The 19,413-nt window shown below is 54.9% G+C and overlaps 1 protein-coding gene across 1 annotated transcript in view; it reads right to left on the bottom strand.

Annotated features, from left to right (window-relative positions):
- Positions 1–9,456, bottom strand: part of stan (Protocadherin-like wing polarity protein stan) — a gene marked incomplete at its 3' end in the record, with an annotated part of 64,591 nt that extends 55,135 nt beyond the window's left edge. Inside the window, 4 exon segments of the mRNA XM_037231866.1 lie at positions 715–1,986; positions 1,988–2,472; positions 4,312–4,478; positions 7,933–9,456. Coding sequence (XP_037087761.1) covers positions 715–1,986; positions 1,988–2,472; positions 4,312–4,478; positions 7,933–9,410 — 3,402 coding nt within the window.
- Positions 9,457–19,413: the final 9,957 nt, after the last annotated feature.

Genomic DNA, 19,413 nt, shown 5'->3' with positions numbered 1-19,413 from the left:
TGTGGGACAGCGGCGGCGGCCCTATGTCGGCACGCTTCCTCCAGCCATCGCACAGTCCAAGGGTGCGCGAGGGACGCGCAGGCATGCCGCCGTGCATACAACAGCCCGAGACGAATGTGGCGACATGTTTTTGTCGGCGTTTGAGTGCGCAGGTATTTAGCCAAGAATCTACGCAGAAACTTGGACAATATGCGTACGGCAGATGCGCGTCAGGTGTAGCGCGGATGCCAACTCGTGCGGACATGTCAACGACAATGTGATAACGGGACTAGTTAAGACAACGTCTCAAAGCAACTGTGATATGTGCGTTGGGTATGAAGTGTGCTCCAGCAAGAAACAAGCAGGAGGCAATCACACGATGAGTCTGCAAGTAGACCGCGATAAATGCAGTGACCCAAAATAATGAATCAAAACAATGACTAGACAATATCCCGTTGTTCTCCGAGCGGGGTCAACAGGCGTCAGGTTTGTGGAAGACCTGAGCAGCAGCCGAGGACAGTGCTTGTCTATGTTCACTATCACGTAAAACTCACGATAAAATAGTGTTGTTCGGGAGATGAAGGCAGCTCAAACAACTTTGTGACCAAAAAGCACAGCTAGCCGAGGTATAAGGTGGTTAATGGCAGCTTCGTGATTGATGTTCGTACACATGCAAGACGCAAAATCGTCATATTCTGTACCAGGTCGAGCCAACCCAGCACCGAGGCGACTTACCTGGTCCGTGGCATCCAGATCCACCGCTGGCACCTGACCGATGGGTCCGATCGGGAAAAAGTTCTTGTAGTTGTTGAAGATGATCTTAAAGTCACTGAGCGTCGGCGCATTGTCGTTCACATCCTGAACATTGACCTCCACCGTGACGTAGCTCTGCAGGGGAGGCGACTGGGCCAGCACCACCAGCGTGAATACCTTGGGCTCGGACTCGTAGTCGAGCTCGCGGCGCGTGAAGAGCTCCGCCTCCTGCGCCATCGGTTCGGAGCGCAGCTCGAACCCGTCAGAGTCCTCCGTCTCCACCATCGAGTACTCGATAAAGGCGTTGGCGCCGGCGTCGGGGTCGTGCGCGCGGATCTTGCCCACGGACGAGCCGACCGGCGAGTTCTCCAGCACGAACAGCCGCAATGGGCCCTCGTCGAACACCGGCGGCGAGTCGTTGACGTCGTCGACGTCGACGGTGACCGCGATCGACGTGGTCATAGCCGGCGAGCCGCGGTCGACGGCCAGTGCGACCAGCTCGTACTGCGCCACCTGCTCGCGGTCGAGCTTCCTGCTCGTGCGCACGATGCCCGACGCGGCGTCGATGGAGAAGGCGCCGTCGCCGTCGCCGCCCTCGGCGAACGTGTAGCGGATGCGGCCGTTCAGGCCCTGGTCGGCGTCGGTCGCGCGCAGCGTCAGCACGCTCGTGCCCACGCCCTCCGCCTCGCTGATGGACGCCTGATAACTCGACGGGCCGAACGCAGGCGCATTGTCGTTGACGTCGGTCACGAGCACCTCGACGTCGGTCGTGTCGGACATGGGCGGTGCGCCGTTGTCGCGCGCCGATACCGTGAGCAGGTAGCCGCTCTTGCGCTCGCGGTCCAGCAGCTGCGTGGTCACGATCTCGCCGGTGGTGGGGTTTATGGCAAACTCGGCCACTGGCTCGCCGGTGAGCGCGTACGTGATGCGCGCGTTCTCGCCCGAGTCCAGGTCGCTGGCCGACACGCCGAGCACGAGCGAGCCGACTGGCGCATCCTCGTACACGGTGGCGCTGTACGGCGTGCCCTGGAACTCCGGCGGGTGCGTGTTGGCGTCAGTGATGTTGATGTAGACGCTGGCCGAGTCGGAGCGGCCGCCGGTGTCCGTCGCCGACACCTTGAGCACGTAGCGCCGCTCCACCTTGAAGTCGAGCGGCTGCGTCAGCGAGATGAGCCCGGCGCCGTTCTGCGAGCTGATGCTGAAGCGGCCGCGCTCGTTGCCCTGCGTGATCTCGTAGTGCAGTTGCGAGCTCTCAGTCCGGGTCGTCCGCCTTGATGGTCATCACCGGCGTGCCGGGCGGCGCCGTCTCCGACAGCGACGTCTCGTACACCTTGGGGTCGAACACGGGGTCGTTGTCGTTCTGGTCCTGGATGGTGATGATGACGGTGGCGGAGGCGGACCGCGGCGGCTCGCCGCGGTCCGTGGCCACCACCTCGAAACGGTAGTCGTGCTTCTCCTCGCGGTCGATGGGGCGCGTGGTGCGCAGCCAGCCGGTGCTCTCCTCCACGCCGAACGGCATCGTCTCCACGTCGTCGCCGCGCAGCGTGTAGCCGATCTTGGCGTTGTTGCCGTCGTCAGCGTCGTACGCCTGCACGCGCACGATGGTGAATCCCTGCTGCACGTTCTCCTGCAGCGACAGCGACAGGGGGTGGGCCGAGTAGAAGCGCGGGCTGTTGTCGTTGACGTCCTGCACCGTCACCAGCAGGTTCGTCGTGTTGGAGCGGCTTGGCGAGCCGCCGTCTAAAATGGAGCACAAGACGGCGTCAGACGAGCGTGGACAGTGGAGAAGCTCCCATGACACAGCAGGACGTCAGCTGACCCCAAACGGCAGCCGTCTGAACAGTAAATACAGCACGACGACTCCGAGTAGCTGTCTGTAGTGTGCTGAGACTAACAACAGCCAAACAAGCACAGCAGCCGTCTGAAAAAGTATTAGGTGAAATCGGCCAGTCCAGGACAACACGCATTCCTCGGATTTTTTTTCGGGTGTAGTTTTACACTCGAAGCCAGCGGTTCGTTTCACAGTGCCGTAAATGAAGGCCAGTTGAAAGCCAAAATGATTACGGAAGACAGTGCAACATCATTTCATTTCAAAATTATCCGTCGTCACTTTTCCAGATCACTCGGACGTCTCCAGCACGGTCTGCATGAAGGACATGAATGTACCATAACGAAAGTTTCCGACGGCTCATTCGGGCGCGGTGGTGTTTGAAAGGTCATTTCCTGAACCTGAATGAAAAGTTCGATGACCTAATGATCGGCAACGCATGGAAGGAATCGACAATGGCGGGTGTGGTGTCAATGCGTAGAATTGCGCTCCACGAAATATGCCTTGAAAGCATCAGGAAGTTCTGGCTTCGATTGAACCCTAGACGTCAGCCCATGCACTACTCCTTGATTACTTCCTGGCCGTTATCGGTCTTATCGTGACCGGCCTCCTTCACCTTTTTGTGGTGCTGGCACTTCACGCTCCCGGCATGACCTCCACGCTAGTCCGACACACCCGTCCCCAGCGCTGCCCCAGACAGGACGGCAGCCTCGATAGCGTGACAGTGACCACTGCTAAATACCGCCACGAAACGAGCATCGCCTATCGACCCGGTTGCGCGCCGTCGGCAAACACAGCATTCAGCCGTACCGCTGCAGCCCGCCCTGTCCACCGAGCGTCGACCCCTGACCTCCGAGCCCGTCCGGACCGGTGGACCCGCCGCGGCTCACGCGCCGACAGCGGCCGTGGACAGTGCGTGTGCGGGCGGAGGAGGGGGGGGGGGGGGGGCGTCATCGGTACCGATTTTGTGTCGCCCGTCCGGGCCGTGGAGGGGCGCGGGTCACCTGGATCAATTGGCAGCGGGCCGGTAACAAGGACGGCTGAGTCACGCCCGCAGGGACGCCCGCGGAACACCCGCGGGGGATTCGCGGTCGATACGGCGCCTCGCGGCCGCGCGAGATTGTCTTCGCCCGCCCGCCCACCCCGCTCAGATGTCTGTGTCGGCCGCGGCACGGCTCGCCTCGGACGCAAACGGCTTCCGTTTGGATGGCGCGAATCCCGCCCAATGGCACTGGCAGCTTCGGCGTCACGGAGCCGGTGCAAGCAGAAAAATGCGGCCATCACGAGGTGGTCGTCACGCGAGGGATGCCATGCGAATCGTCACTGCGCCATCATTTTTAGAGTTGCATCAGCGTGGAGTTTTCATAGCTATCAGCTCCTGGAGCCGCGCAGTGTCTGCCCATAACATAGTGGGGTGATCATGTAAAATGATCATGCAAATTGTGACGAAAATCAGAGTCACTGAGAAGGCGCCCTCGGGGGAATCTTGGGTTAACTCCATTGGTGCTGGTAAAGGAACACTATGCCATGCTAATGCGATGCAGACGTCGTCATGCAGATCGGATATTCGGTTGTTGATTATGACCTAAACTATTTCAACCATTGGGGTCAGGATCCTACGAACACCTACAAAAACGACTGGGTAAACTCCCGAGCCAATCCTTCCATCCCCATAGTATTGATGATGACCTTCAACAAAAAGTCAAACGAACACTCCCACAGCGTATACGCTTGCGTGTTGGAAGATATACCCTGGGCCCTGATGACGAGCCGGTAGTTTCTGATGGTCTCGAAGTCCAGAGCGCGTACGACGGACACGTGGCCAGTCAACGTATCGATGGTGAAGTGTCCCTGGGTGTTGCCTCCGATGAGGGCGTACCGTATGGCCGCATTCTCCCCAGCGTCACGGTCCGTCGCCCTGGAACAGAGGCACAGCGGCGATCAGAAGAGGCGCCGCACGCCGTAACGGAGGTTTTGTCGTTGCGAAGGGAATGCCAGCAACAGCACGACAGAAATATCACGCTCACGAAAACTCAGCCGAGGCGATCAGTTAGCCCACCAACACGCGTAACAGGAACCAAGCAGTAAAGCCGCTAAGTTGTGCACAGCATAGGATGGGGTTGCAGAGGGTTACATGATGCTGATAACGTGGTGGTTTACCTGCGCGTCTGGGAAACCTGAGGTACGGGGTTCGGTTTCTGTGCTGTCAGTCCTTCCTACCAGGGTGAGAGGCAGGTGAAGCCATATAGCCTCAGCGGATGATTGCTTTACAAACCCCCAATGACACACACGCAGAGGGTTATTCAACAAGTTCGGTTATCAAATTCGACAAAAAATATGCCCACAGCGCATTTTCCGTCTCGGATCGCCAATCAAGCGGCATACAACTTCTGTGCATATTCTTTGACGTACAGCTAACCAGCCTCTCGGTACCACTTTTAATAAATTAGTGCTGCGTAAGTGATTCCTGCTGTAACAAAGGATAGCAAATCCACTGAGGAAATAGCAAGAGCGAGAAACAGCAAGGCAAACCAATGTATAACTGTTTCTTTCCATACCACGCACCATGGTTTAAGTTATTTTTCCAGTTTTGGACACGAACTATCTCCCTTCCCCTCTTATGCACCAAATCATGTCTGGTACACACTTTGCCTTCGCAACGTCCCCGAAAACCGGGTAGCGCGCTGAGGTCGACAACAGGTCATTTCGAAACCCATCGGTGAATACATATTGCGCCGGCCCACGCGGCGGCGGAGGCGGCGTCTCCCAGCGGGCTCGAGCTGGCCTCCCCGTTCATCCTGCTTGCGGCCGGTGTCAGACAGAGGTCCCCGGAGGCTGGGCCTCTCCCCCCTCACCCGCTGGTGATATGGCACCACTGGTGCTGGTGTCTGCGACCCGTCGGTTCAGTTACCAGACACCGAGCTGCCAATATTGACACTGAGAATGGCTCAGTGCAGTGGTCCGTATCCGGTTCCAGCGAACACCCCGAGATCGCACTAGATGTCCACGTCAACAACGCGACGTCACCAAAAGCGGTCCGCAGCAGACCTTGAGGTCAGGAAGAGCGGTCCATAGTGGGCCCCGAGGTCAGGCAGAGCGGTCCACAGCTTACCTCGAGGTCAGACAGAGCGGTCTTTAGCGGACCTCGAGATCAAGCAGAGCGGTCCAAAACGGACCTCGAGGTCACACAGAGCGGTTCACAGTGTACCTCGAGGTCAGACAGAGCGGTCCGCAGCGGACCTTGGGGTCAGACAAAGCGGTCCATAGCGGACCTCGAGGTCAGACAGGGCGGTCTAAAACGGACCTCGAGGTGAGGCAGAGCGGTCAACAGAGGATATCAGGGTCACACAGGGCCGCCGCGGGACTGGACACCGTGCAAAACGGCCTAGTCACGGCGCTAACAAGACAAACCAGACGGCAGGCGGGACTTGACAGGCCGAGGCCCCGGGGGAGGAGGTGGACTCATCCTGGACTGGGGAGAACAAGGAGGGATTGGGGAGGACGGGTGTGGGATCACGAGGAGAGGTGGGGAGGACAGGAGAATGGGGAGGATAGGGACAAATAAGGATGAAATGAAGGTATGGAACGGAGGATGGGGAATTACGAGGGCTGAGAGATGTGTGGGGGACGGTGAGGGATGGGAGAACTGGGATGGACGAGTACTAGAGTGACAGAGACATTGAACGCCGGAGTCAGTACTCGGGATCTTTCGACGGTTTGTCCTGACGCTGGGCGAGCCTGAAACGCCCGTGGTTCTCTCTAAACGCGCTGCATAATCTTCACCTTCCGTGCGCCCTCCGCATGTCCTCAAAAATCGGCGAAAGGTGGTCAATACAGAATTCGGGAGCCCGATTACGTTGCCATGGAAACACCCTACGATCTTCCCAACGCGCACGCAAGGCTCCCAGTGTCATCCTTCTGTTATTGGCAGCACAGCGCGCATGGCTGGACTCATATGAGAGCATGATGCATGGTGGTCACTCGCAGTCGACGGGAGCGCTTCATTACGGTAAAATATATGAACTCGGCGTGAGGACGCTCAGTAAGGTGAGCCGCGGCCCACTATTTCACCCGTCTCCAGTGTACAGGGAGTGGAGCTAAAACGCCTCTGCCCGAAAGGCTGGCTGTGCTACCACCGACAGAAAATGCATTATGCATTATTATGCACGGCGTCTGAATGTTGTTTTTACATGAAGTTTGCTGCCTGGTCTCAGTGAAAATCTTCTTACATTGTTACGGTGGTTTGCGGTGCCCGTCTAAGCCAGCCGACCATTGTGTTTTCGCAGCAGTGAAGCGAATCACCTCACGCCTGCAGAAGGCCGCCGAGAGTGTCTGCAGCCGTGGAAGCGGCGCCGCCAGACGGCCCGGACTGGTACATAGACTGATCACCGCTGGTGAACAGCGCCAGCGGGACAGCCAGAGGATAAGTGACACTGCGTGCACAAAAGCAGCGCAACGACGTTTTAACCGAGCCCTGGAGCGCGGAAGTCTTCTGACATTTAGAATAGTCATGTAAAGCGAGTTTTAATCAAAGTCTTTCCCTTCATGATTTCTTAGAAGCGGATATACAAGGCATTGCAAATAAACAATATCGTTTAACTAGTTACATCGGGAAAGAGCGTTCGCTCACTTGCTCTATGACGGTTGCCTGGTAGATATACCAAGCATCCCGTCTTGCGCCGCTCTTCCCGTTCTTAACTGAATTCAACGTCCTCAGTTCTCGTTATGCATTTAAAAAGAGCATTGCATCAGCTGGACCAGCACCCGTAGACGTAAAGAACCTGGATTCGGGACATTTAAATGGAGCGAATAAATTCCACGATACGAATTACAGCCAGTACCAGCACACCACGAGGTCATATTTGAGGTGACATATAGTTATGCACAGCTGCTGGCTGCTGCGCGAAATGTGTCAGGGGGCGTACTGCTAAACGCACTTAAGCGCGTCCTCCGGCACCAAATGGCCTCGAAGATGAGGCTTTCCAAAAGCAGCTTAACAGCGAAAGCCATCGGTAAGAAGATTAATTTCGAAATATGGTGGGAGGCGCATTTTTAGACGTACATGGTCTTTGGATGAGGACCTGACCGTTTGGTGAAAATAAGTGAGACATATTACACAAATGATAGCTGTGTGAGTGAATATCGAGACATCACTCGCAAACGGCGACAAGTCGTTCCTCCAACCGTCGACTCCAAGTTTGAAGTATTTCCGCACCATCTGGGCACCTCACGAAAATCTTAAGACCATGAAGCAATACCTCACTGACGTATGTGCTGACAGTCATCCCTATGCAGGCGCTTCTAGACTGATGTTTCACCCCAGTAGCCCACATCTAATCTTCGCGCCCGCCGCCGGCCGGTGAGGTGCCCACCTGATCTGGATGATGACCGGGTTGCCGCTCCAGTCGAGGTCCTCGGGCACGCTGACGCTGTACGACTTCTCGCTGAACTGCGGGTAGTTGTCGTTGTCGTCCAGCACGTTGATGACCACGCTGGCGGAGGCCGAGCGGCGCGCCGTCGGCAGCGCCTGGTCCGTCGCCTGCACCGTCAGCTGGTACGACTCGTGCTCCTCCCGGTCCAGCGGCAGGCGCGTGCTGATGATGCCCGTCTGGCCATCGATGCGGAACGCCTCGTTGGCGCCCTGCGGGTTCAGGATCGAGTAGGTGATGGCGGCGTTGTCGCCGAGGTCGGCGTCGGTCGCGCGCACGGTGAGGATGGTGGAGCCGATGCTGGTCGACTCGCGCACGGACGTCTCGTAGTCTTCCTGCTCGAAGGCGGGCGTGTGGTCGTTGGCGTCCTCCACGGTCACCTGCAGCGTGGTGGTGCCCGTGCGCGGGGGCTTGGCGCTGTCGGCCACCGTCACCTTGAAGTAGTGGGTCGGCATGTACTCGCGGTCCAGCTCCGCGAGCGTCGTCACCGTGCCCGTGCCGGCGTCCATGCTGAACATGCCCTGCGAGCGCGAATCCAGCACGGCTACCATCGAGTAGGTAAGCGGGCCGTCCTCCGGGTCCTTGGCGGCCAGCGTGGTGACCAGGTAGCCCCGGTCGCGGCCCTCCGGCACCGACACCACGTACGAGGGCCGGTCGAAGAACGGGCTCTGGTTGGCCATCTCGCGGCGGATGCGCGTCAGCATGTCGCCCCGCTCGGCCACGTACCGGTGGAAGAGCACCATGAGCGTGTGCGCGTGCGACTCCTGCTCGGGGTCGGCGCAGTCGAGCTTGAAGTACACCACCACGCGCCACAGCGGCTGGCGGATGCACTGGTCCTTCACCGACACGACGTCCTCGCCCTGCCGCTCGATGGCGAAGCGCGGGTCGGAGACGCGCTGGAAGCTGAGTCGGCAGTGGCGCGCTGACACCGGCAGCAGGTCGCGGAAGCGCACCACGAACTGACCGCGCCGCAGGCAGATCTGGTTCTCCGCGCCGGTCGCCGGCAGCGCCACGGACACGGCGCTGCGCGATCCGTGGCTGAGGAACTCCTCCACCACCTGGCGGCGGTTGTCGGCGCACTCGGCGCCCACCACATACACGCGCACCGCCATCGACGCATAGTCCACGTGGTGCGGCGCGTCCGTCCACGAGTCCACGTGCAGCAGGAACGGGTTGGGAAAGAATAGACCGTCGCACCGGATCGGCCGCTTCACCAACAGCTGGCCGGTGCGCGGCGCCACAGACACCAGCCGCTGCACGTATGACGGCGTCCTGTTCGGGTCGATCCGGTAGTGGCGGGCGCCGCTCAGCCCGCTCTCGAAGATCACCGCGCCGACCGGCGTGGAGGCGGGCACCACCACGAAGTAGGCCCGCGCCCAGCCCGCCAGCAGCAGCAAACAGAGCGCCGGCAGGGAGCGCATGGCTCGGCCGCGGCCGCCGGCCCGCGCCACTCTCCGCCCTCGCTCGCACCGGCTCGCTCCGAGCGGCGGCGTCCGCGCGGCGCAGCGGCGCTCCTCCCGAGCGGTGTCTCGCACGACTGGCGGTCGACCGGCGGCCGCCGACGCCGCGTCGCCGGCCGCTGTTCGGCGCCGCGTGCCGCCTCCCCGCGCCCGGCTCCAGGTGAACGGCGCGTTGCGTAATTGGGCGGACAGGTCGGCGGGGCGGCCGGCCGGGCCGGCGGCGCCGCCGCGGGGCATGCCCGCCGTGTGAACCGGCCCGTGGGGTCTCCAGCCGGGCCCAACGGACGCTAATGCCCATTATAAAGCAATTACCGTGATGTTATCGGGAGGAGGGATAAGTTCGGGGCGACGCGGTCCAGGCTGCAGGGCAGTAATGGACACCGGCTGGCTGACAAAGTCGGGCTGATGGCGCCGGCGTGACTGTCGAAAAAAAGAATCTGCTGCGTCCGCTACAGTTCAAAATAACCGTCCCACGCACACCACTTGCGGTGTTTTTTCTGAGATCGGACGATAAACACCATGCCAAAGACTTTAAGAGGTCCTCGGCTGGTGAACTTGCTCTGTTTGTTTACCCACAGCTAGAAACCAAGCGCGAGTTCCAGAGAAAACACTTATCTCCGGAAACACTAATCCGCCGGCGGTAGACCCTGGCCAGGACGGCCGTGCAACGCATCGCACTGCCTAAAAACAGATTACCAAAACAAAAGACACCGTTACCGTTTCGGATAGCCATTTCAACTTGCCAAATCGGATTGTTGGACCCTCAAATGGGCATGCTGTCCTCTAGTTTCGCAATGGCCCCTGGACTACCGATAGGGGCTTGTGCTCTGACTGTATCCAGTAACTTTGGGAAGGCACGTGGGATCTGTAGTGCGAGGTCTGCGAACTGCGAAGCAGACTGGCGTATCCGGGTGAAGGGTCTTCTTTTAACGGCGCTATTACAGCTGTAAAGACTACCCAGGAGCCCATACTCCTGACAAACGGCCCAACCCTGTCGTCGGGACTGTGCGTTGCCTGGTAACTTCAGCGGGCTCTTTGCCATGATGGAGATTGTCTTTAGACTTGGCATTTTCTTGCCAAAGAATCACTAGAAATTTGGCGTAACTGAATGTGACCAATCCATGGATCAGCGGAGTGTACCGGTGTTATTACAAAACACCAGAAGTTGACGTGCATTGATTTGAAGACATAATTCTGGCGCCAAAGACGGTTCAACAACCCGCGACTCTCGACGTCCTGCTTTTTCCGACTTCACGCTGAAGCAACATCGCAGGTGCGCAATGAGCTAAGTGTACGAAAAGCATCTCACTTTACTTTTAGATACAATAGTCGATGCATTAGAATATCCCATATAATTCACATTATGTGCTTTCAGATCAGCTAAGGATCGCTCGCACCATCGGAAGCAGAACCATGTTCTGCATGCATTGCATATATGCATGTAGGTGAACGCATGAAAATGTGGCGGAAGCCCTTTTTACTCTGCTTCCGTTGTCGCAGTGGTGTATGCCGGAATTCACAACGGAAAAAGTAAGCATACAAGCATCCTTTAGGAAGCTAACTTTGTGCGTCACAGCACGCCGGCACGCAACGCATGCTGCACATCGTAAAACTGCCCCGCATGTTCTCGCTCTGTTTAACGTTACGTGTCTGCATCGAGTTTCAATAGTCAACACGTATTTCTGCACCTTTTATTACACGTAGGAGATCATATGGGGGAGCGGCGTGCCCGGGAACTACGTGAGTACTCCACTAACGTTTTGCTAGCAGCACCAAATTGGCAAATACGATATCAATTAGCCGTATGCGTGCATGAAATGCATACGCGCGCTGCTATTTGTAACAGATCCATCTTTTGCACTCATTTTTGCACACAACACCAAACAGAGAAACACTAATTATTTAAGGGATTGGATAAATATACGGTTTCAATTAGATCATGGGCTGAACTAAGCTTGATGGAGAAACCTCTCAGACTCAGAGGTACGGATTTGAAATGGATGGTTGCATTAAAATGGTGGCTGGCACAAGTGGACTGAAGAAGACTGAAGAGTTGCTGCCAATTCAGTTGCCGAAAATGTCCCCGTGCATGCTATATTCGCACTGGATTGTTCGAGTCAATTACCTCCAAATGAACAATGATTATCCAGCAGCTGGAAGGTGATTGTCCTGCAGGCATGACAGCTTTCAACTGAAGAAAGCAGTCCTAACTTTTTCGATCAGAAACGAAAATCTAAAAAACAAACATTGATAGTCCATTACTCAGCGGCTGTTTCAAGACAAACTGCAGTTGAGTGTCACAATATCCTTTTTTCTCGAAAAAAGAGACAGCATGTTAGCAGGGAGCACGACGTTGTTTGAACGCACTGCGGCAAGTGCTAGGACCAGTGTGGCGCCACATCTTCAGGCAGTCTATGTGTTAGCGGCAAGGAGGTAGCTCGGCCACGGCTTAAACCGGACGGAGATGCGTGAACATGCTGCGGACTCTCCTTCAAATAATTTGCGGTAGTTAATTTGCGGCAGTTAGGTGTACCGAGGTGGACTAGGCCGATTTAAAATTTGGAAAACATGTAAATAGCTGGTGGAAGTGATGTAAGATTGGCCGGCTGGATTAACTTGGATTCTGAAAATCCAACGCATGGAGAGCTTTGAGACTCATGTTGCTCTAAGTGAAGTTGGTGTGCACTGATGCATTGCTTCTGTTGTAAGTCAGTGTGCAGAAGAATGACATATGGAGACAGCTAAAGCTAAAATGCGAAAAATAGACAATGCAGTGCTTTATGTGGCAGACTGATAAATTTTAGTCACCTGGATATAGCAGGCTCCAGTTGTTGTTTTACTTTCTAAAGCCTTATTTTCATACTGCATACTCAAAACAGCATCGTTACATAATATTCTAGAAGACTGCATAGATATTACCTTATTTTAGGCCGCAGAGCTGTTTCGTTATTTGGATAACCTCCCAAATTGTCCTATTCTTACTTTCACCCGTGGGCTGTGTAATTTCAGCCGACACCTAAAATGGCGATGGTACCGTCAAGCCATGTACTCAGCACTTACACGCAGAGTAGTTTTGACTATCGTGGCAAATAATAACCAAGAAAAGGAATTGCGAGGCTTGACAAGGAAAACCTACGAAACACTGACAGAGCTGAAACATTTTGAAACCATCATCATCATGGAACACCTTTATAAAGCTGACATGGAACATCTTACTCAGAGTCATTGCCAAATGAGTCCAAAATTGGAAACTGATGCTGAGCTATCCCAAAGTTAGGAAAAACCAAAAGCACTGAAATCTTCCGCGACCTCACTGTGGCTTCACTCGAGGCCTCCGGGTTGAGGCCTCCGTCTGACTGGCTCGACGATTTCATACGGTTGCGCTGTACACACCTTTCATCGATGACACGACATCAGAGAAGCTGTTTACATGGCGCACTAACCCATAAATGGACGTAAGAAAGTAGAAAGATCTAAGAAAGAAGATATTAAATATAGTCACAAGCAAGTAAAAGTAAGTAACAGTTGAGAGGCCCGCCTTCAAAGTAGGCAAAAGAAAGAAGTAAACACTAATAGAATACACATTTTGGTTTCAGTATCGGAAAGCCATTCGGAATCACCGAAGGAATTTGTTAAAATACACAACTTTCCGAAGTCAAGAGAGCTACTTTCTCATTGCAAATAAAGGGTAAACACGCCATTTGTAAGCGTGTCGGACTATGATATTTGCATTATTGCTCTTTTTTACAATAATGTCATGATAAAATAGTGTTCATTAGCAGTAATCATAGCAATTGCTCAAAACTCTTGAAGAAAAGATTCAGTCTTGGCTAGTCAACGTGACAGCAATGAACTGCGGGTCAATGCTACGTTTTCATAGCACTTAGTTTAAACTGAAGTGCTTAAACTTGGTTAAAAGACGCTTCGACGTCTGCAAGCAATTTATTTATGCGGATGGGTTTCCAGGGGGATTGAAATAGTTGGTCCCGTGGCATTTAATTGGACGCGTCAGTTGACAGTGTGAGACGGTCGCCGTAGGCCGGGCATGGCTTTCTACTTTAAAAGTTCTGCTATCTAACTTTCACTATGGGCACCACTGGTTGGTGTTCGTGCGTCCTCAGCAAATATCACATCTCTAGCAATGTTTCAATTCCAATCCACAGAATATCAGCCGTGAAATCCTCTCACGTTGCAAGCCATGTGGGAAGGGCGTTGATGAATGCCCGAGGCGAACTGTGCTGCTGCGCTGCACTGCTAAACAAACGATGCTGATGCAGGTCGTCTGAGCTGCGAGTCATATACTCGTCATAGGTCTAATACCTCCATGGGACTGTCTGGCATGCTGCAAGATCCTCTCCACTTGGACCCTGAGTTAGAGTGAGCTTGCTTCCGCTTCAGCGGTAGCGATTCGACCTCTGATTTATATTGGCTTTGGTTCTGGTGACGCGTCTCGTTCGTATCATTATGCCCACCATCTGCTCTCCTGAGATGACGGAAACGTGTAGTCTTGAGCGTTGTCAAGAAAAAGGTTAGTTTTTGTGCTGTATTTTACACATATCACAATCACACTCAAGCTAAAACGAGGCATTAGTCGAAACGCGTTTGTTGTCAATAAATCTTCGTCATATGGATGGCATTGAACATTAGCCTATGTCGATAAATAGTAACTTATGCCAGAAAATTAAACTGATCAAACATCGAGTAATGTCATCAATAAGGTTCTTGCTTATCTTGGTGAAATGGCAAAAAATTATATGTGCGAGGCATGTGTTCAAAAGCAAATGTGAAAAACCTCGTAAATCCGCGGAACATCAAGGTATTGGGCCAATTGTATGTGGATTTGCCTTCTCTCATCCGCATACCTGCCATAAAAATGTGGGGAGCTAACTGTTTTAGATTTTTAGAATGGAATCGATTAGATAATTGCTGCCATCTAAAAGGTGATAACTTTAAAGCTCTCCACATTCCACGCTTAGATATCCCTCACTATTTTCAGTTACAAACATGCAAAAATGCATAGGAAAACATCAAGAGAGTTAAGCCTCGGCACCTCGTCGCATCAAAACATAAAATTTGGCTGCTGAAAGCACACAGACCTCGTTCTCAAATGTAAACGGGTTTAGGTGTGCCGTTTGGCCTGCTGGGGATATGTATTGTAGCAAATGAGCTTATGATCGCTTCGGTTGCCCACTGTGTGGCAGCGGGACTGTTTGTCAAAATAAAATGACACATCGATTTGCCAAGGAGCTGGATTTTGTTTACTGGCCTCAATAAAATGGGGTGAATTGCCCACTCCACACTCTTGTTGACTAACGCATATGAACACCACCTGCACACGTGCACGGTTCAGAACAGTTAACAATGTGCTAGATAACATATGCATATTACGTCTGGCATAGGCCGACGCATAACGCAATCCCTACCGTAGCGTAAAGCGTTTGAACATGGATCACACACAAATGTTACACAGTTTAACACGCTTGTAGACAAACATTAAAGCATAGCGTGGAAAACTGACACTTCTTACATGCCTCGTTACCCCATCAGTCACGAACAGCATTAGGTCTGTCGGTAGTATCCTTCCCTCATGTCGCATTGAATGACCAAACGTGCATTAGTACATGCTGCGATGTCATCGACCAGCCTGCTGTTTCCTAATTTAAACTTCACAGCATTTGTCATTGCGTCATTAACGTCACGTTCTGCCCGCTATGGAAAGCCTGTACCTCATCAATTTATAATAGTGACCATGCTTAGTAAGAGGTCATACAGCCACTAATCAGTAAAAACGCAGTAATTCTCCTATTGCGGACAACAGACGACCGTGCAGCGGTATACCAAATCCCACAGCGAACACGCTCAACACACCAACACCTCGCCACGCCGACCCATGTCTGGTGAGCGCAACTTCTGAAGCACCACGGACGGCCCAAACAGCGGAACGCTAGAGCTACACCGGCGTCTGATCTGCCGCGTCCCAAGCAGCAGCGCGCGTTGTGACGTCATTGTACCCATACCGAGGACGCCGACCGTGGGCGGCGAGCGCAGCCGTCACCGGCCAGCGGCCGCCCGACTGGGGACGACCCCGGCCATTGTTCTGTCGTGATGCGCAGGATCTGCGCAGGGTCCGGACGAACGACCGAGCAGGAGCAGGGCGTGCGCGAGGGGTCGGTGACTGACGCGTTTTCCCTCGCCGACTGACAGAAAAGTGGGGGAGCCAGCGGTGCGGGGGGGGATTGGGATGAGGCAGGCTTGTGTTCAAATAGCGAAGGGTGCACCTGGGCGTGGAGGTTAAAAAGGGAGCAAACAACTGTTCTCTCCCGCGGGTGGACGGACGCCATGGTATGTAGCTCAAACTCCTCGTCGAAGCTCCCGGCTTTTACGAATGTTTGATGCTGCTTTTACATTCCGGGGTCTATTGTCCGCGTCCAGGTCCCTGCCGGCCGCAGCAAATGGCATCGCTCTGTATCAGACGCCGCCCTCTAGCATCCGACGCCCCGATTAAGATGCGAGTTTCTGTACATAGCACTTGAGGGAAGGATATCACAGAGAAAAGTATCAGCTGGCAAAATGTAGGAAATCCTTGGACAATACACTGTGATGCATGCAAATGATGTCCAGCACGTCTCTGCCAAGACCTCGCTCAGCATGCGGACAGTGACTGCAGCCTGCTTGCAGAGGCTATGTTCGCCGTCAGCCTGCTTGCAGAGGCTATGTTCGCCGTCAGCCGGTCCTGGAGCGGTGCCAGCTCCAGCAGGCGGGCATGCCCGTACTGCGCCGCGTTCCGGCAACCTCCGGCGAAACTTGGCATCCGGCAGCAGACCACAGGAGCGACGGAATACGGAACGCAAATTCTGGACCGGATAGGCCGGCTGGCATTCGCAAAATTGGCGAATTGGTTGGCCGAAAATGCGAAAGCGAGCTGACGTGCTGACAGTGGTTACGTTGTCCGCCGCTGGACGAGCATGCGCGGTCACGTGGCTCGCCAACGATGACGTCACTTCGCTTGAATCTGCCGCGTCACTTGCAGGACTGGATGCCTACCGCCCACAAGCTTCACAGGAATGCACCGGTGACGTAATCGCCGCCGCGAAAACACGCCCACGCCTGTCCCGCTGCTCTCCGACTCTGACCACCTGCGTCGTGAGGGCGGCCCTGGCAGAGACTTTTTAGATTTTCTCCCAAAGAGTGGCGCTTGAGTTGTGCCACACGCAGGCAGCTGCGCTCTGGCGTGCCCACGTAGCATGTCCAGCCTCTATGCTGTGGCGTCGGTGGGATGCTTCCGTAGCGGGACTGAGCGGCGGGCCAGAAGACGCGCTAGTGATGTGACTTGGTGCGGCTACTTGCCCTCACGCCGATACCGCAGCCACGCTGCGCTGTCGTGGGTGCTGCTTCTCGGGCGGCCGGTCGGACGACGGCCACGCGGCGAAGCGCTGTGCTGTGTGCGCCGAGGCGGCCACTACATGGTGTAGTAGTGGGCCCACACGGCGGCGAACCAGCTCCAGAGCACGACGACGGCCAGGATCTCGATGATGGCAGCCACAATGCCGGGCGAGGCGGCGGCGATGCAGGCCATGACCAGCGAGATGACAGCCAGCACGGACAGCAGCAGGAACAGCAGGCCGTAGAACACCAGCCAGGGCAGCACCAGCGGCTTCCGAACGTGGCGCGCGGCGTACAGCAGCAGCGCCGACAGCAGCAGCCCGATCACAGAGATCACGAGCACGGCTGCGCACGTGCTGGTCACCAAGTAGTCGGAGTCGTATCCCGATTCGGCCGGGTCGTTATAGCGATCCATGTATTCGACGGTGGCGGTCAGCAGCGCCGTCCACACCACCAGCGACATGATAATGCCAGCCAAGCTGAGTACGATGAACAACACAGCGATGGCCATCGTGACGTCACGCAAGTCACGGAAGCAGAGCACGCGCTCTTCGCGGCCGCGCGCCATCGTGGCGGACGGGGCGGTCTTCGGGCCCGCTGGCGCTCCGCCGCGCTCAGCAGGGTCACTCAGCCGAGATGCCTCTCACAGCCGGAGGCTTTCCTGCTGCCTCACCGAGTCCACTTCCTCAGCAGGGCTCCCTGGATAGAATGTCCCCGCGCGGAGGAGGGCCTCACTACCCCTGGTCGCCAGGCGTCCCGCCGCCGCCGACTAGTCTCGCAGCACACACACACACACACGGCTCTGACCACCACCACCGGCCGGTCTTCAGCACCTCCGAAGCTGCAGCCGCCCGCGCAAACACTGCGCCTCTCAGGGGGCGGGAGCGGCACTATCCGTATGGACGAGTAGGCGCGCACTCTCCATAAGCGCTGCCCACGCTGGCTCGGCGACGCGCGCCTTTCGGACCGGTTTCGCCGCCGCGGGCTGGGTCAGACTGGGGCGGCTCCAGGGCCGGCTATTTTGGAGTGCGGGCCGCCCGCTCACAGCGCCAGGCGGCCGTGGCCGGCTGCCAGCGCCGCTGAGCTGGCTCTACGCCGCCGGTGGTTGTTTGGGAGCGGTGCGACGTCATCGCTCGGGCTGGAAGTGTAGCGATGTGAGGCTGCTGTTGGGGCAGCGGTTCCCGCGATCTGGGGCTTGGCCTCTGGACGCCGGGATGTCCGAGATCCAACGTTCTTGGTACATATTGTTGAAGGGTCTTCTGAGGATCCTAGTTCATTTGCAACATTTCCGGAATCCTTCGGAATCCAACTTTTTCATGGGCTTTGCTCGCAGTTTTGAAGAAACAATGAAAATGCACAGCCATGCGTTAGTACTCGGCAGCATTCTGCAAGCATATTGCTGTTGCTATCAATGTTGCTGTCTCGTCGAACTACAGCAAAGCAACGCCGGAACGCGTGTCAACAAGTTTGTAATTTCCGGTACCAGCGATGCATTTGAGATGTATTCCATAGGATAGTGTCTTTCCAGATGTACTTCGGATTTTTTTTGTCGGTGTGAATGCAGCAAAGTTTTGTCGGCAGGTCTTCCAAAGATCAAGGATCTATTGTTACTTTTTGCCACAAGATCTTTCAGGATCCAATTCGGTATGAAGTATTTTAAGATTGACTTGCACGAGAAGTGGAGCTAAGCTACGTTATCTCAATCCTCACGTGTTACCATCCAGTTTCCAGGGGCTGGCTTTCAGCTGTGTCAGATTTATCACTTTTCTACCTCAGCCTCAGACGGCCAAAGGTCTTTCTTCTGCCCAGGGACGTTGATTTATGTAAACGATGGGGAATGGAGTCGTCAGTCCGACGACTTAACGATAGGGAACGGAGCCGTCGGTCCGACTACTTAACGATGGGGAACGGAGTCGTCGGTCCGACGACTTAACGATGTGGAACGGAGCCGTCGGTCCGACGACTTAACGATGGGGAACGGAGTCGTCAGTCCGACGACTTAACGATGGGGAACGGAGCCGTCGGTCCGACGACTTAACTTCTCTCGAATCTGCTTCTCGAGGAAATGGGTCAACTTTGTTTTAAAAACGGCAATATTCACAGTAACACAATAAAGAACGGCATTTACTTATCAAGAAGGAAAGCGTCTGTATTAAACAAGAGATCTCTTAGGATTCTCCATGATCCTCCAAATTTCATCTAGATCCAATACCAGTTTTGAATCTGCTGAAAGCCAACGTGCCTATGACCTTACATGCATTTGATGAATGATTGTCTGATATTTAGGATCATGCTTGCAATTTTCAAGAATATTTCAAATGTTCTGCTGAATCTGCTGAGATACAGGATATCCATCTAGCTTTCTTAGAAAGGTACAGTGGTATCAGGGATTAATTTTGGAACTGACGCTCTTGTCTGCATATAATACCATGTTTTGCCACTGTGCGGCTGACCTCACACAATTACTAACATTTTCACATTTTCCTCTCTCGATTTGCATATCTGGGTCACCAAATCGAGACAATACGAAACGACACGGGGTTTCCGGCTAAAATCTCGAAATCATCTTTTGAGGAATTTA

Source organism: Pollicipes pollicipes, unplaced genomic scaffold, assembly GCF_011947565.3.
Source record: "Pollicipes pollicipes isolate AB1234 unplaced genomic scaffold, Ppol_2.1 Scaffold_6686;HRSCAF=7923_pilon_pilon_pilon, whole genome shotgun sequence".
Taxonomy (NCBI): Eukaryota; Metazoa; Arthropoda; class Thecostraca; order Pollicipedomorpha; family Pollicipedidae; genus Pollicipes; species Pollicipes pollicipes.
Note: the sequence above shows the minus strand (reverse complement) of the source record. Positions and strands in the feature narration are given on the sequence as shown.